The sequence below is a fragment of the Oncorhynchus keta genome, chromosome 20 (genome assembly GCF_023373465.1).
Source record: "Oncorhynchus keta strain PuntledgeMale-10-30-2019 chromosome 20, Oket_V2, whole genome shotgun sequence".
Classification (NCBI taxonomy): Eukaryota; Metazoa; Chordata; class Actinopteri; order Salmoniformes; family Salmonidae; genus Oncorhynchus; species Oncorhynchus keta.
In genome coordinates, this window is record NC_068440.1 from 38,265,370 (window position 1) to 38,283,711 (window position 18,342).

The window sequence follows — 18,342 nt, forward strand, 5'->3', positions numbered from 1 at the left end:
GTAAGCATTGCACTATAAGGTACCTGTTGTATTCGGCGCACGTCACAAATAAACTTTGATTTGATTTGATTAGAATAACAGCAGTCTTCTTTCTTGCAGAGATCCCTGATGACAGAGATAGAGGACAGGTTGCGCGCATTCAAGGGCTCTGGGAGCGTTCATGAGCCACATTGGCGCGTTCATGAGCCACATTGGTGCGTTGATGAGCCTCTTTTGCGCATTCGTGAGCCCACTCGGCGCGTTCATGAGCCCCCTCTGCGCGTTCATGAGCCATCTGGGCGCGTTCATGAGCCTCCTTTGCTTTCCTAACAACCAAATCGAACTGAACAGCGACAGCCCGGACCCGTTCACCGGAGGGCAGTGGATAAATGTACAGATGATAGATTATTCAGGCTCATCGTGGCTGTTTTACACGAACTGATAAGATGTGCAATATGGGCATTTAAAGTTTTTATTTTATGTCATTGTTTATTTACTTGAGTTTTTGTAAGTTTTTGAAAGTTTAGTGGGCTAACGCTTTTATAAAGATCCGTGTTTTTGTTGTTGTATAATGGTATTATCGGGTTACCGGGGTATAGTATTGATACAATATTACCACTACATGGCCGGACCGTTTTGATACTGTAGCTAGTTATTGTAGCTCAATGATAACATAGTTAAGTGACTGTAAAATCAGTGTCCAATGTTTTTCTATCTGTAAGGGACGAGGTTGCTAGCTAGCTTTGCCAACAGTGTTATTGTTAAACCTCTCGCTGGCTGCACGTTTAGCAAACAATAAAACACATGCAGGAGCACTGATTTTATACTACGAGAGACGACTTTTTTTTTTAAAGGAATATGGAAACCACTGTTGATGTAAACCACATTTTCCCTGAAAGGATTACAGTTTTGGATCAAAACCTGATTGCATTTACAAAATCGCTGGGAAGGTAACGTTATTCTATTCGTTTTCTGTCGTTTTCTGCAGCCAGAACGAACAGCTTTTCATTCGGGACATTCGCCGTTAAGTTTACCATCTCTGGTTACATGTGATGTCCATTTACAGCATGACTGCGGAGAGCTTCAACCAAATACAGTTGTGCATGACGTCTGTGTATTGACAATCATTCAATCCCTTCCTCGGTTTGCAAAACAAAATGCAAAGTGACAGTTCTTAATTAAAGCTGACAGAAAAAAAAGTCTATATGTAAACCTACATTATATTCTTAAGTGTTTACTATTTTGGATAGAAGATCACTGAGCAGTTTGAAACACTAGGCTACCACATTTGACCAATACATGAATAGACCTTGAATACACACAAGATCAATAGATATTTTACTGTTAGTGTGACATGAATCAAACCTCCCTCTCTTCACCTTTCTCCTCTTTTTACTGTTCTTTTATTCTTTAATGTAGGTCAGATCCTCAATCTCTAATTGCAGCAGTAATTGATGAACTTGGAAGAGCCTCAGCCAAGGTGTGTGCGTGTGCGCTACAGCCTATATTTGTGTTGCCGTAGGCCCGAGTTTCATTCACTGTATTGTCTTTCCCCAGGCCCAATACTTGACAGCACCAATCACAAGTGCATCAAAGCTGCAGACCAACAAGCACCATCTCTACCTGCTGAAAGACCGAGAAAGCAACGGGTACCCCTACCTACCTGCCTGCCTATCTATCTCACTCATCATCACAGAACAGCTCCTGGTTTCTATCCTTTTTCTAGAACATAGAAATAGTATCACTAGAATGGGAAAAGCCTCTTAACTCCTCACTCCCCGTCACAGATTAGATTAGAACATGTAATCCTCTACTAATTGAGGACATTTTGTCCAGCATGAGACACAATGAGACACAATGAGACACACATCTGTTTCAAACCTCTTTTTGGAAGTCCTTCAAGAAGTCCTTCTCTGTCTGTCTGTCTGTCTGTCTGTCTGTCTGTCTGTCTGTCTGTCTGTCTGTCTGTCTGTCTGTCTGTCTGTCTGTTATTCACTCTGTCTGTCTGTCTGTCTGTCTGTCTGTCTGTCTGTCTGTCTGTCTGTCTGTCTGTCTGTCACATCTGTCTGTCTGTCTGTCTGTCTGTCACAGCTGTCACATCTGTCTGTCTGTCTGTCTGTCTGTCTGTCTGTCTGTCTGTCACAGCTGTCACATCTGTCTGTCTGTCTGTCTGTCTGTCTGTCTGTCTGTCTGTCTGTCTGTCTGTTATTCACTCTGTCTGTCTGTCTGTCTGTCTGTCTGTCTGTCACATCTGTCTGTCTGTCTGTCTGTCTGTCTGTCTGTCTGTCTGTCTGTCTGTCTGTCTGTCTGTTATTCACTCTGTCTGTCTGTCTGTCTGTCTGTCTGTCTGTCTGTCTGTCTGTCTGTCTGTCTGTCTGTCTGTCTGTTATTCACTCTGTCTGTCTGTCTGTCTGTCTGTCTGTTATTCTGTCTGTCTGTCTGTCTGTCTGTCTGTCTGTCTGTCTGTCTGTTATTCACTCTGTCTGTCTGTCTGTCTGTCTGTCTGTCTGTCTGTCTGTCTGTCTGTCTGTCTGTCTGTCTGTTATTCACTCTGTCTGTCTGTCTGTCTGTCTGTCTGTCTGTCTGTCTGTCTGTCTGTCTGTCTGTCTGTCTGTCACATCTGTCTGTCTGTCTGTCTGTCTGTCTGTCTGTCTGTCTGTCTGTCTGTCTGTCTGTCTGTCTGTCTGTCTGTCTGTCTGTCTGTCTGTCTGTTATTCACTCTGTCTGTCTGTCTGTCTGTCTGTCTGTCTGTCTGTCTGTCTGTCTGTCTGTCTGTTATTCACTCTGTCTGTCTGTCTGTCTGTCTGTCTGTCTGTCTGTCTGTCTGTCTGTCTGTCTGTTATTCACTCTGTCTGTCTGTCTGTCTGTCTGTCTGTCACATCTGTCTGTCTGTCTGTCTGTCTGTCTGTCTGTCTGTCTGTCTGTCTGTCTGTCTGTCTGTCTGTTATTCACTCTGTCTGTCTCTGTCTGTCTGTCTGTCTGTCTGTCTGTCTGTCTGTCTGTCTGTCTGTCTGTCTGTCTGTCTGTCTGTCTGTCTGTCTGTCTGTGTCTGTCTGTCTGTCTGTGTCTGTCTTTCACTCTGTCTTTCACTCTGTCTGTCTGTCTGTCTTTCACTCTGTCTTTCACTCTGTCTGTCTGTCTGTCTGTCTGTCTGTCTGTCTGTCTGTCTGTCTGTCTGTCTGTCTGTCTGTCTGTCTGTCTGTCTGTCTTTCTTTCTTTCTTTCTTTCTTTCTTTCTTTCTTTCTTTCTTTCTTTCTTGTTATGAGTTGTGAGGTCACAAAGGAGGCACAGTGTTAGTGGTTTGCCAAGTTAAGAAACGGTGTGGTGCTGAAACCAACACTATACTGGTTCTGGTTTCTCTCAGTGGAATTCACTCAAATGGAAAACTAGGTTAATCATTTTGTGATTTCAACCCTCCTCTCGCTTCCCAATGTAGCAGCTTGACTGTAACACTCCCCCCTCTCTCTCTCTTTCTCCCCCACGCACACAGAGGAAAGGGACTGGCAGTGGGTTTTCTAAAGGTTGGCTGTAAGAAGTTATTTCTGCTTGTGAGTCCCACTTTCTTTACTTGTGTATTCCCACAATGTTTTTAATGCAACATATGCGAGCGTTTGTTCCTATTAATGCAAAAGTGTGTTCCCTGTTTGCAACATTTCAGTAGTAACAGGAGGTTTCAGCTCATTCGAATGTAGGGCTGTGACGGTCATGGGATTTTGGATGCCGGGAATTGGCCAGCCAAATGGCCTTGTTCACCGTAATAACCATTATAGCAAAAACATTTTAATTAAAGCACATCTTCTCTGCTCCTGACTGCATGTGCTGCCATATACACTGAACAAAAATATAAAAAGCAACATGTAAAGTGTTTGTCCCATCTTTCATGAGCTGAACAAAAAAAATACCAGAAATGTTATTTCTCTCAAATGTTGTGCACAGATTTGTTTATATCCCAGTTAGTGAGCATTTCTCCTTTGCCAAGGTAATTAAAGCCACTTGACAGGTGTTGCATATCAATAAGCTGATTAAACAGCATGATAATTACACATGTGCACCTTGTGCTGGGGACAATAAAAGCCCATTTTAAAAATGTGCCGTGTTTTGCCCACACAACAAAAATGCAACAGATGTCTCAACTTTTGAGGGATCGTACAATTGGCATGTAGACTGCAGGAAGGTCCACCAGAGCTGTTGCCAGATAATTTAATGTTCATTTTTTAAAACTTTAAGCTTAGTTCAATGTCATTTTAAAGAATTTGGCTGTGTGTCCAACAAACCTCACAACCGTGTAACCACGCCAGCCCAGGACCCCCATCTGGCTTCTTCACCTGTGGGATCGTCTGGGGTGGGAGTGCTGAGGAGTATATCTGTCTGTAATAAGCCGTTTTGTGGGGAAAAACTCATTCTGATTGGCCGGGCCTGGCTCCCCCGTGGGTGGGCCTATGCCCAACCAGGCCCACCCATGGCTGCACCACTGCCCTACTCCATAGAGTAGGGCCTCGTGAATTTATTTCAATTGACTTGATTTCCTGAAATGTAGTGTTACTCAGTAAAATATTTGAAATTGTTCCATGTTGCGTTTTTATATTTTTGTTTGGTATAAATAGAATGAATAGAACAGGTGTCCCCATTCAAGTCATAGCTGGTATAGTGGGTGGACTGGAGGCCATTGGGGGTGTACCCATCGGAGTAAACCAGAGAATTAACACGATTGTTGAGAGAATTTCAGCTAACTACTAAGATATGGCATAACTGTCATTCTATTAAATGAGATGTTATAGAAACTGCTTTTCCCGACCGCTGGTCAGGTTTCCAATGCTAATCCTGGAGAATCCAGCCAATGGCACTGATCCCATGAATCTGTTTATTTTCAAACGCTTCCACATGGGAATGATTTATTTACTTCCCCTTCTTTAACCTAGCCATAGGTGTGATAAAGATGTCAATGGAAATCGACCAATACAATAGAAACCATCCTCAATCCTCAAAATTAGCCTACATTTAGGCTATTGTTTATACAGTATGTGTATTTCACACTATGTTGAGGTTAAAATCAGAGTATAATGCTTGTATGGATGTCAACCCCAATACGTGTCCAAGTCATCGTCACCAATTAACTGCATAACAGTTAAAAAACGACTATGACTATCAACCACTGAGCTTTGTACGCTAGCTATGCTACCAGTTTATACGAACAGGAGTTAGCATTTAGCAGTAACTTATTCTAAACATGAAAAAAGGGTAAACTTCTAAATGTAATGCAGTGAAAACAGCCAGATATTTACACAAATCCAGACTTTATTAACCACATTATGTGCCTGTTACAATACATCAATCATGACATTTACATTTACATTTAAGTCATTTAGCAGACGCTCTTATCCAGAGCGACTTACAAATTGGTGCATTCACCTTATGACATCCAGTGGAACAGCCACTTTACAATAGTGCATCCAAATCTTTTAAGGGGGGTGAGTAGGATTACTTTATCCTATCCTAGGTATTCCTTAAAGAGGTGGGGTTTCAGGTGTTTCCGGAAGGTGGTGATTGACTCCGCTGTCCTGGCGTCGTGAGGGAGTTTGTTCCACCATTGGGGGCCAGAGCAGCGAACAGTTTTGACTGGGCTGAGCGGGAACTGTACTTCCTCAGTGGTAGGGAGGCGAGCAGGCCAGAGGTGGATGAACGCAGTGCCCTTGTTTGGGTGTAGGGCCTGATCAGAGCCTGGAGGTACTGAGGTGCCGTTCCCCTCACAGCTCCGTAGGCAAGCACCATGGTCTTGTAGCGGATGCGAGCTTCAACTGGAAGCCAGTGGAGAGAGCGGAGGAGCGGGGTGACGTGAGAGAACTTGGGAAGGTTGAACACCAGACGGGCTGCGGCGTTCTGGATGAGTTGTAGGGGTTTAATGGCACAGGCAGGGAGCCCAGCCAACAGCGAGTTGCAGTAATCCAGACGGGAGATGACAAGTGCCTGGATTAGGACCTGCGCCGCTTCCTGTGTGAGGCAGGGTCGTACTCTGCGGATGTTGTAGAGCATGAACCTACAGGAACGGGCCACCGCCTTGATGTTAGTTGAGAACGACAGGGTGTTGTCCAGGATCACGCCAAGGTTCTTAGCGCTCTGGGAGGAGGACACAATGGAGTTGTCAACCGTGATGGCGAGATCATGGAACGGGCAGTCCTTCCCTGGGAGGAAGAGCAGCTCCGTCTTGCCGAGGTTCAGCTTGAGGTGGTGATCCGTCATCCACACTGATATGTCTGCCAGACATGCAGAGATGCGATTCGCCACCTGGTCATCAGAAGGGGGAAAGGAGAAGATTAATTGTGTGTCGTCTGCATAGCAATGATAGGAGAGACCATGTGAGGTTATGACAGAGCCAAGTGACTTGGTGTATAGCGAGAATAGGAGAGGGCCTAGAACAGAGCCCTGGGGGACACCAGTGGTGAGAGCGCGTGGTGAGGAGACAGATTCTCGCCACGCCACCTGGTAGGAGCGACCTGTCAGGTAGGAAGCAATCCAAGCGTGGGCCGCGCTGGAGATGCCCAACTCGGAGAGGGTCGAGAGGAGGATCTGATGGTTCACAGTATCGAAGGCAGCCGATAGGTCTAGAAGGATGAGAGCAGAGGAGAGAGAGTTAGCTTTAGCAGTGCGGAGCGCCTCGGTGATACAGAGAAGAGCAGTCTCAGTTGAATGACTAGTCTTGAAACCTGACTGATTTGGATCAAGAAGGTCATTCTGAGAGAGATAGCGGGAGAGCTGGCCAAGGACGGCACGTTCAAGAGTTTTGGAGTGAAAAGAAAGAAGGGATACTGGTCTGTAGTTGTTGACATCGGAGGGATCGAGTGTAGGTTTTTTCAGAAGGGGTGCAACTCTCGCTCTCTTGAAGACGGAAGGGACGTAGCCAGCGGTCAGGGATGAGTTGATGAGCGAGGTGAGGTAAGGGAGAAGGTCTCCGGAAATGGTCTGGAGAAGAGAGGAGGGGATAGGGTCAAGCGGGCAGGTTGTTGGGCGGCCGGCCGTCACAAGACGCGAGATTTCATCTGGAGAGAGAGGGGAGAAAGAGGTCAGAGCACAGGGTAGGGCAGTGTGAGCAGAACCAGCGGTGTCGTTTGACTTAGCAAACGAGGATCGGATGTCGTCCACCTTCTTTTCAAAATGGTTGACGAAGTCATCTGCAGAGAGGGAGGAGGGGGGGGAGGGGGAGGAGGATTCAGGAGGGAGGAGAAGGTGGCAAAGAGCTTCCTAGGGTTAGAGGCAGATGCTTGGAATTTAGAGTGGTAGAAAGTGGCTTTAGCAGCAGAGACAGGAGGAAAATGTAGAGAGGAGGGAGTGAAAGGATGCCAGGTCCGCAGGGAGGCGAGTTTTCCTTCATTTCCGCTCGGCTGCCCGGAGCCCTGTTCTGTGAGCTCGCAATGAGTCGTCGAGCCACGGAGCGGGAGGGGAGGACCGAGCCGGCCTGGAGGATAGGGGACATAGAGAGTCAAAGGATGCAGAAAGGGAGGAGAGGAGGGTTGAGGAGGCAGAATCAGGAGATAGGTTGGAGAAGGTTTGAGCAGAGGGAAGAGATGATAGGATGGAAGAGGAGAGAGTAGCGGGGGAGAGAGAGAGCGAAGGTTGGGACGGCGCGATACCATCCGAGTAGGGGCAGTGTGGGAAGTGTTGGATGAGAGCGAGAGGGAAAAGGATACAAGGTAGTGGTCGGAGACTTGGAGGGGAGTTGCAATGAGGTTAGTGGAAGAACAGCATCTAGTAAAGATGAGGTCGAGCGTATTGCCTGCCTTGTGAGTAGGGGGAAGGTGAGAGGGTGAGGTCAAAGAGGAGAGGAGTGGAAAGAAGGAGGCAGAGAGGAATGAGTCAAAGGTAGACGTGGGGAGGTTAAAGTCGCCCAGAACTGTGAGAGGTGAGCCGTCCTCAGTAAAGGAGCTTATCAAGGCATCAAGCTCATTGATGAACTCTCCGAGGGGACCTGGAGGGCGATAAATGATAAGGATGTTAAGCTTGAAAGGGCTGGTAACTGTGACAGCATGGAATTCAAAGGAGGCGATAGACGGGTAAGGGGAGAAAGAGAGAATGACCACTTGGGAGAGATGAGGATCCTGGTGCCACCACCCCGCTGACCAGAAGCTCTCGGGGTGTGCGAGAAGACGTGGGCGGACGAAGAGAGAGCAGTAGGAGTAGCAGTGTTATCTGTGGTGATCCATGTTTCCGTCAGTGCCAAGAAGTCGAGGGACTGGAGGAAGGCATAGGCTGAGATGAACTCTGCCTTGTTGGCCGCAGATCGGCAGTTCCAGAGGCTACCGGAGACCTGGAACTCCACGTGGGTCGTGCGCGCTGGGACCACCAGATTAGGGTGGCCGCGGCCACGCGGTGTGGAGCGTTTGTATGGTCTGTGCAGAGAGGAGAGAACAGGGATAGACAGACACATAGTTGACAGGCTACAGAAGAGGCTACGCTAATGCAAGGAGATTGGAATGACAAGTGGACTACACGTCTCGAATGTTCAGAAAGTTAAGCTTACGTAGCAAGAATCTTATTGACTAAAATGATTAAAATGATACAGTACTGCTGAAGTAGGCTAGCTGGCAGTGGCTGCGTTGTTGACTTTGTAGGCTAGCTGGCAGTGGCTGCGTTGTTGACACTACACTAATCAAGTTGTTCCGTTGAGTGTAATAGTTTCTACAGTGCTGCTATTCGGGGCTAGCTGGCTAGCTAGCAGTGTTGATTACGTTACGTTGCGTTAAAAGAACGACAATAGCTGGCTAGCTAACCTAGAAAATCGCTCTAGACTACACAATTATCTTTGATACAAAGACGGCTATGTAGCTAGCTATGTAGCTAGCTACGATCAAACAAATCAAACCGTTGTGCTGTAATGAAATGAAATGAAAATGTGATACTACCTGTGGAGCGAGCGGAATGTGACCGGGTTGTTGAGTGCGGAAGTTCTATTCAGTAGACGTTGGCTAGCTGTTGGCTAGCTAGCAGTGTCTCCTACGTTAAGGACGACAAATAGCTGGCTAGCTAACCTCGGTAAATTAAGATAATCACTCTAAGACTACACACTCTAAACTACACAATTATCTTGGATACGAAGACAGCAAAGACAACTATGTAGCTAGCTAACACTACACTAATCAAGTCGTTCAGTTGAGTGTAATAGTTTCTACAGTGCTGCTATTCGGTAGACGGTGGACGTTTGCTAGCTGGCTAGCTGCTGGGCAGATAGCAGTGTAGACTACGTTAGGACGACGAAATACGATAATTACGCAATTATCTTTGATACAAAGACGGCTATGTAGCTAGCTAAGAAGAAATTGCTAAGATTAGACAAATCAAACTGTTGTACTATAATGAAATGTAATGAAAAGTTATACTACCTGCGGACCGAAGTGCGGATGCAACCGCTCGCTCCAACCCGGAATTTAACGGATTTGACAAATATCCACTTTAGTTAGATCAGATTTGTTGAATGCCAATCTGCCAACTTTCTTTTATCCTCAACGGTCGGCCTTCCATTGACCTCTTTACCAATTTGAGTTTACCAGTCACATGACCAGGGTTAGAGGTTCTATTCATTATATTTACCAGTCACATGACCAGGGTTAGAGGTTCTATTCATTATATTTACCAGTCACATGACCAGGGTTAGAGGTTCTATTCATTATATTTACCAGTCACATGACCAGGGTTAGAGGTTCTATTCATTATATTTACCAGTCACATGACCAGGGTTAGAGGTTCTATTCATTATATTTACCAGTCACATGACCAGGGTTAGAGGTTCTATTCATTATATTTACCAGTCACATGACCAGGGTTAGAGGTTCTATTCATTATATTTACCAGTCACATGACCAGGGTTAGAGGTTCTATTCATTATATTTACCAGTCACATGACCAGGGTTCGAGGTTCTATTCATTATATTTACCAGTCACATGACCAGGGTTCAAGGTTCTATTCATTATATTTACCAGTCACATGACCAGGGTTAGAGGTTCTATTCATTATATTTACCAGTCACATGACCAGGGTTAGAGGTTCTATTCATTATATTTACCAGTCACATGACCAGGGTTAGAGATTCTATTCATTATATTTACCAGTCATATTACCAGGGTTAGAGGTTCCAAGCCTGTTCTATTCATTCTAGTCATATTAATATGGTTAGAGGTTCCAAGCCTGTTCTATTCATTCTCGTCATATTACCAGGGTTAGAGGTTCCAAGCCTGTTCTATTCATTCTAGTCATATTAATATGGTTAGAGGTTCCAAGCCTGTTCTATTCATTCTAGTCATATTACCAGGGTTAGAGGTTCCAAGCCTGTTCTATTCATTCTAGTCATATTACCAGGGTTAGAGGTTCCAAGCCTGTTCTATTCATTATATTTCTATGTGCTGGGCTGCTGCTGATCATTCAGTCAGCTGTTTGTTTGACAAAAAAAACAAAACATATTTATTTTATTTATTTTTAAACGGTTATGTCGGTTGTATTTTATTTTCACAATGGTGTTCATCCATAACCGTCGGTTACACGGTTATACGGGAATTGTGCCAGCCTCATTCAAATGTCCTAGTTTCCCTCACTATGGTTACTCGTAATTGCTCCTGAGGGGATTAATCAAGTTGAATTAAATTAAATTGAGAATTGACTTGAATTGAATTGAATGTATTGTAATGCCTCCCTAGGACCAGCGCGGGGCGCATGTCGAGACGGAGCCTCTGTGTGTCTTGGATTTCTTCGTGACAGAGCACCTTCAGAGGCACGGCTACGGACTGGAGCTGTTTAGCTTCATGCTGCAGGTGAGACAGAGACCAAGCCTTGATGCAGGGTTGGGGTTTACCTGGGATGGATGCAGGGTTGGGGTTTACCTGGGACTGATGAAGGGTTGGGGTTTACCTGGGACGGATGCAGGGTTGGGGTTTACCTGGGACTGATGCAGGGTTGGGGTTTACCTGGGATGGATGCAGGGTTGGGGTTTACCTGGGACTGATGAAGGGTTGGGGTTTACCTGGGACTGATGCAGGGTTGGGGTTTACCTGGGACTGATGCAGGGTTGGGGTTTACCTGGGACTGATGCAGTGTTGGGGTTTACCTGGGACTGATGCAGGGTTGGGGTTTACCTGGGACGGATGCAGGGTTGAGGTTTACCTGGGACTGATGCAGGGTTGAGGATTACCTGGGACTGATGCAGGGTTGGGGTTTACCTGGGACTGATGCAGGGTTGGGGTTTACCTGGGACTGATGCAGGGTTGGGGTTTACCTGGGACTGATGCAGGGTTGGGGTTTACCTGGGACTGATGCAGGGTTGGGGTTTACCTGGGACTGATGCAGGGTTGAGGTTTACCTGGGACTGATGCAGGGTTGGGGTTTACCTGGGACTGATGCAGGGTTGGGGTTTACCTGGGACTGATGCAGGGTTGGGGTTTACCTGGGACTGATGCAGGGTTGGGGTTTACCTGGGACTGATGCAGGGTTGGGGTTTACCTGGGACTGATGCAGGGTTGGGGTTTACCTGGGACTGATGCAGGGTTGAGGATTACCTGGGACTGATGTAGGGTTGGGTTTTACCTGGGACTGATGCAGGGTTGGGGTTTACCTGGGACTGATGCAGGGTTGGGGTTTACCTGGGACTGATGCAGGGTTGGGGTTTACCTGGGACTGATGCAGGGTTGGGGTTTACCTGGGACGGATGCAGGGTTGAGGTTTACCTGGGACTGATGCAGGGTTGAGGATTACCTGGGACTGATGTAGGGTTGGGTTTTACCTGGGACTGATGCAGGGTTGGGGTTTACCTGGGACTGATGCAGGGTTGGGGTTTACCTGGGACTGATGCAGGGTTGGGGTTTACCTGGGACTGATGCAGGGTTGGGGTTTACCTGGGACGGATGCAGGGTTGAGGTTTACCTGGGACTGATGCAGGGTTGAGGATTACCTGGGACTGATGCAGGGTTGGGGTTTACCTGGGACTGATGCAGGGTTGAGGTTTACCTGGGACTGATGCAGGGTTGGGGTTTACCTGGGACGGATGCAGGGTTGAGGTTTACCTGGGACTGATGCAGGGTTGAGGATTACCTGGGACTGATGTAGGGTTGGGTTTTACCTGGGACTGATGCAGGGTTGGGGTTTACCTGGGACTGATGCAGGGTTGAGGATTACCCAAATCTAGGGATTTCACATGATTGGGAATACAGATATGTATCTGTTGGTCACACAAGGTAGGGGCGTGGATCAGAAAACCAGTCAGTATGTAGTGTGACCACTATTTGTCTCATGCAGCATGACACATCTCCTTCGCATAGAGTTGATCAGGCTGTTGATTGTGGTCTGGAATATAGTCCCACTCTTCAATGGGTGTGTGAGGTTACTGGATATAGGCAGGAACTGGAACATGCTGTCGTACATGTCGATCCGGAGCATCCCAAACATGCTCAATTGTGTGGCATGTCTGGAGAGTATGCAGGGCATGGAAGAACTGGGACATTTTCAGCTTTCAGGAATTGTGTAAAGATCCTTGCGACATGGGGCTGTGCATTATCATGCTGAAACATGAGGTGATGGCGGCGGATGAATGGCACGACAATGGGCCTCTCTGTGCATTCAAATTGGCATCGATAAAATGCAATTGTGTTCATTGTCCATAGTTTATGCCTGCCCACACCATAACCCCACTGCCATCATGGTCTGTGGTTGTGAGGCCGATTGGACCTACTACCAAATTCTCTAAAATGACGTTGGAGGCGGCTTATGGTAGAAAAATGTACATTCAATTCTCTGGCAACAGGTCTGGTGGACATTCCTGCAGTCTGCATGCCAATTGCACGCTCCCTCAAAACCTGAGACATGAGATTGTCTAATCCTCATCTTAATTCAGTCTAATCTGAAAGTTGTAAATTCTCTGCACGTACCCTGGCTAACAATTTGAATCAGCAATACAAAATTGGGTTTAATTATTTATTTACTAAATACCTAACTAATCACACAGAATTACACATAATTAAATCATAACTTGATTACAAATTACGTCATAAAGGAAAACGTCCCCAGTGGGCGGAACAGATATGACAGCTTGTTACACAAAAGAAAAGGGACTGGGTTTGAGTGAAAGAGCGGGAAGACTGAGGAACAAAGGGCGAAGCTGTGCTATCGTAAATACAGTATCTTATGTATTCTAAATTACCGCCCATTTGGAAAAGGAAAATGCAATAAATATTTACTCTGAGCTGCGCTTCGGTAGGTTGGTGGTAGATGGAAGGCCGTGTTGCCCAACCGAGTCCTTTGTCCTTTGAAGAATGTCTCTGCTGGTAAATTGAATACATTGTAGTAACGTCGTTGTGTGGTAGACGGGATACTCTGTCTGTTCCTTCCTAACCTCGTTTGCAGAGGCTGTTGCTAACTCAACGGCTAGGAGGTATCACTTCTGTAGTGAATAAGAGTTCAAAGTTCATACCATTCGCAACCAAAGCTCACGCTGATGTTGGCTTCGTTCTGTAGTTATTATCTGAACCATTCTGACATCGGACCGTCGTCCTCGGAACAGGAGGTTATATTGTCGTCCAGGCTTTATATAGGAAGGGAGAGGAGAGCGTGTTTGAAAAGTTTTATAGCCCATGTCCCTTCACAGGGGCGGGCCACTGATTGAGCATAGCCCTAATTTATGAAAACCCAAATCTCACATTTTAGAAGCTAAAATCACATTTCATCCCATCACGAATAATTTCATATTCAAAAATGTAAATTGAATAAAAATTCCATGTGAATCCGATAACTCTGATGTGTAGACTTTCCACTGTAGAGTTCATGTCATCTTATCATTAATGAGAATGTCTCAGATGACAACTGAACTGACATCATATTCATTAAGTACCACTGCATATGTTCAATTGGTCGGATTACCAGAATATAGTTCATTTCCCCCCACCTTCTGATGTTCCCAGAATCTCTATGTTAACCAAGGGGTTTGCAAATGTAACATCAGTAGGGTAGAGAGAGGAAAAAGGAGAGACAGAGAGAGGGGGGAAAGAGGTATTTATGACTGTCATAAACCTACCCCCAGGCCAACGTCATGACAGTACACCTGTGTAATGATCATGCTGTTTAATCAGCTTCTTGATATGCAACACCTGTCAGGTTGATGGATTATGTTGGCAAAGGACAAAGGCTCACTAACAGAGATATTAACAAATTTGTGCATAACGTTTGAGAGAAATAAGCTGGAACATTTCTGGGATCTTTTATTTCACCTCATGAAACATGGGACCAACACTTTACATGTTGTGTTTATATTTTTGTTCAGTGTATTTAGATGTTTTAAATTCAAATCACTTTCTGAATTGAGTGACTTCAATTAGATATGACACGCTGAAGGAATGACCACTATAGCCTGGTTACAGCCGGGGTGTATTCATTAGGAACCAAAGGGAAGCAAACGGGACGAAACGGGAATGGACCTACCTGAATTGGTCCTATAAGAAACTCTCCTTTTCATTGCAAAACAAACATTTTTAGTGAAACGTTTTTTTGTTTTGTTACGGTTTTGCACTAATGAATACACCTCGGCTCTCACCATTGTTGAGTACGGTATTCCTGATTTTTTTCATTTTTTTTACCAGGCTATGAAAAGCAGAACGCACAGACTGGAATGTGATGGTGTGCTGAGGCAGAGAAATTACAGGGTGTTGCCAAGAGGCTGTTCTTCAAATGTCTGTTTGCTTGTTGAGACGTGTTATAATTGCTATGTTTTACCTCCGTCTCTTCCCCCTCCATGTTCAGCACAAAAAGGTAGAGCCAGTGATGATGGCTTACGACAGGCCCTCCCCTAAGTTCCTCTCTTTCCTGGAGAAGCATTACAGTCTGAAAAACGGTGTACCTCAGGTATGATTTGACAGCGGTCTCTCCTGTGATTGTGTCACCAGTGCTTTGTATTCCTCAACGTTGTATCTTCTTCACTCTGGTAAATGAGTATTATACAGGCCTGACAGTACAGCCTCAGATAATGCAAATAGATAGGAACATTTCATAAACTAACTGTTTCAGACTGAGATAAGACAGGAGGTGAAGGGGGTATTGGCTAAATATAGAACATACTTGAAGAGAGGCTGGGCCCTACAGTTAATGATTCTGTTAAAGAGACTAGCTCTCATCAGGCTGGGCCCTACATCAGGCTGGGCCCTACTGTTAATGATTCTGTTAAAGAGACTAGCTCTCATCAGGCTGGGCCCTACATCAGGCTGGGCCCTACTGTTAATGATTCTGTTAAAGAGACTAGCTCTCATGCTGGGCCCAGGCTGGGCCCTACATCAGGCTGGGCCCTACTGTTAATGATTCTGTTAAAGAGACTAGCTCTCATCAGGCTGGGCCCTACTGTTAATGATTCTGTTAAAGAGACTAGCTCTCATCAGGCTGGGCCCTACTGTTAATGATTCTGTTAAAGAGACTAGCTCTCATCAGGCTGGGCCCTACTGTTAATGATTCTGTTAAAGAGACTAGCTCTCATCAGGCTGGGCCCTACTGTTAATGATTCTGTTAAAGAGACTAGCTCTCATCAGGCTGGGCCCTACTGTTAATGATTCTGTTAAAGAGACTAGCTCTCATCAGGCTGGGCCCTACTGTTAATGATTCTGTTAAAGAGACTAGCTCTCATCAGGCTGGGCCCTACTGTTAATGATTCTGTTAAAGAGACTAGCTCTCATCAGGCTGGGCCCTACTGTTAATGATTCTGTTAAAGAGACCTCATCAGGCTGGGCCCTATTGTTAATGATTCTGTTAAAGAGACTAGCTCTCATCAGGCTGGGCCCTACTGTTAATGATTCTGTTAAAGAGACTAGCTCTCATCAGGCTGGGCCCTACATCAGGCTGGGCCCTATTGTTAATGATTCTGTTAAAGAGACTAGCTCTCATCAGGCTGGGCCCTACTGTTAATGATTCTGTTAAAGAGACTAGCTCTCATCAGGCTGGGCCCTACTGTTAATGATTCTGTTAAAGAGACTAGCTCTCATCAGGCTGGGCCCTACATCAGGCTGGGCCCTACTGTTAATGATTCTGTTAAAGAGACGAGCTCTCATCAGGCTGGGCCCTACTGTTAATGATTCTGTTAAAGAGACGAGCTCTCATCAGGCTGGGCCCTACATCAGGCTGGGCCCTACTGTTAATGATTCTGTTAAAGAGACTAGCTCTCATCAGGCTGGGCCCTACATCAGGCTGGGCCCTACTGTTAATGATTCTTTTAAAGAGACTAGCTCTCATCAGGCTGGGCCCTACTGTTAATGATTCTGTTAAAGAGACTAGCTCTCATCAGGCTGGGCCCTACATCAGGCTGGGCCCTACTGTTAATCAGGCTGGGCCCTACATCAGGCTGGGCCCTTAAAGAGACTAGCTCTCATCAGGCTGGGCCCTACTGTTAATGATTCTGTTAAAGAGACTAGCTCTCATCAGGCTGGGCCCTACATCAGGCTGGGCCCTACTGTTAATGATTCTGTTAAAGAGACTAGCTCTCATCAGGCTGGGCCCTACATCAGGCTGGGCCCTACTGTTAATGATTCTGTTAAAGAGACTAGCTCTCATCAGGCTGGGCCCTACATCAGGCTGGGCCCTACTGTTAATGATTCTGTTAAAGAGACTAGCTCTCATCAGGCTGGGCCCTACTGTTAATGATTCTGTTAAACAGACTAGCTCTCATCAGGCTGGGCCCTACATCAGGCTGGGCCCTACTGTTAATGATTCTGTTAAAGAGACTAGCTCTCATCAGGCTGGGCCCTACTGTTAATGATTCTGTTAAAGAGACGAGCTCTCATCAGGCTGGGCCCTACATCAGGCTGGGCCCTACTGTTAATGATTCTGTTAAAGAGACTAGCTCTCATCAGGCTGGGCCCTACTGTTAATGATTCTGTTAAAGAGACTAGCTCTCAACATGCTGGGCCCTACATCAGGCTGGGCCCTACTGTTAATGATTCTGTTAAAGAGACTAGCTCTCATCAGTCTGGGCCCTACTGTTAATGATTCTGTTAAAGAGACTAGCTCTCATCAGGCTGGGCCCTACTGTTAATGATTCTGTTAAAGAGACTAGCTCTCATCAGGCTGGGCCCTACATCAGGCTGGGCCCTACATCAGGCTGGGCCCTATTGTTAATGATTCTGTTAAAGAGACTAGCTCTCATCAGGCTGGGCCCTACTGTTAATGATTCTGTTAAAGAGACTAGCTCTCATCAGGCTGGGCCCTACAGTTAATGATTCTGTTAAAGAGACTAGCTCTCATCAGGCTGGGCCCTACTGTTAATGATTCTGTTAAAGAGACGAGCTCTCATCAGGCTGGGCCCTACTGTTAATGATTCTGTTAAAGAGACGAGCTCTCATCAGGCTGGGCCCTACATCAGGCTGGGCCCTACTGTTAATGATTCTGTTAAAGAGACTAGCTCTCATCAGGCTGGGCCCTACTGTTAATGATTCTGTTAAAGAGACTAGCTCTCATCAGGCTGGGCCCTACAGTTAATGATTCTGTTAAAGAGACTAGCTCTCATCAGGCTGGGCCCTACTGTTAATGATTCTGTTAAAGAGACTAGCTCTCATCAGGCTGGGCCCTACTGTTAATGATTCTGTTAAAGAGACGAGCTCTCATCAGGCTGGGCCCTACATCAGGCTGGGCCCTACTGTTAATGATTCTGTTAAAGAGACGAGCTCTCATCAGGCTGGGCCCTACTGTTAATGATTCTGTTAAAGAGACGAGCTCTCATCAGGCTGGGCCCTACTGTTAATGATTCTGTTAAAGAGACGAGCTCTCATCAGGCTGGGCCCTACTGTTAATGATTCTGTTAAAGAGACTAGCTCTCATCAGTCTGGGCCCTACTGTTAATGATTCTGTTAAAGAGACTAGCTCTCATCAGGCTGGGCCCTACATCAAGCTGGGCCCTACTGTTAATGATTCTGGTAAACAGACTAGCTGCATGATGTCATCATCATGGGCCGGCCATCTATCATCTACCTGGGACGAATTAATGAATTATTAATATGTTTTTCAGTTTCCTCTCTCTCTCCCCCTTTCCCTGTCCACTTGTCTCCCCTTCTCTCTCCCCTCTCCCCTTCTCTCTCCCTTTCCTTGTCCACTTGTCTCCCCTTCTCTCCCCCTTTCCTTGTCCACTTGTCTCCCCTCCCCTTCTCTAGGTCAATAACTTTGTGGTGTTTGATGGTTTCTTCACCAACAGATCAGGTAATATTCCCATCTCTGTGCCAGGCTATGTCTTCATTCATTCTGGGGTTATTTTCGATGAGTAGTGTTGTGCAACTATGGTGCGTCCCAAATGGCTCTCTTTCCCCTAATGTAGTTCACTACTGTTGATCAGAGCCCGTATGAGTCCTGGTTAACAGTAGCACACTAAA

General features: G+C 46.0%; 1 protein-coding gene and 1 long non-coding RNA gene across 3 annotated transcripts in view; one reads left to right on the forward strand and one right to left on the reverse strand.

Moving 5' to 3' along the window:
• The first annotated feature begins 122 nt into the window (after positions 1 to 122).
• The window catches only part of LOC118378726 (alpha-tubulin N-acetyltransferase 1), a 26,702-nt gene continuing 8,482 nt past the window's right edge, over positions 123 to 18,342 (forward strand). Inside the window, exons 1-8 of one of the 2 annotated variants that reach the window (XM_052472828.1) lie at positions 123 to 370; positions 834 to 929; positions 1,399 to 1,459; positions 1,537 to 1,628; positions 3,470 to 3,527; positions 10,660 to 10,773; positions 14,744 to 14,845; positions 18,127 to 18,172. In XM_052472828.1, the coding sequence (XP_052328788.1) occupies positions 369 to 370; positions 834 to 929; positions 1,399 to 1,459; positions 1,537 to 1,628; positions 3,470 to 3,527; positions 10,660 to 10,773; positions 14,744 to 14,845; positions 18,127 to 18,172 (571 nt within the window). In that variant the 5' untranslated portion in view covers positions 123 to 368. Of the gene's footprint in view, positions 930 to 1,398; positions 1,460 to 1,536; positions 1,629 to 3,469; positions 3,528 to 10,659; positions 10,774 to 14,743; positions 14,846 to 18,126; positions 18,173 to 18,342 lie in introns of both variants that reach the window. The other variant, XM_052472829.1, reaches the window with a different exon arrangement.
• On the reverse strand, positions 10,927 to 14,737 carry LOC127910000 (uncharacterized). The gene is made up of 4 exons (XR_008073436.1): positions 11,963 to 14,737; positions 11,823 to 11,906; positions 11,627 to 11,710; positions 10,927 to 11,150 (listed from the first exon to the last, which is right to left on the reverse strand). It is a non-coding gene; the product is annotated as an uncharacterized LOC127910000 (long non-coding RNA).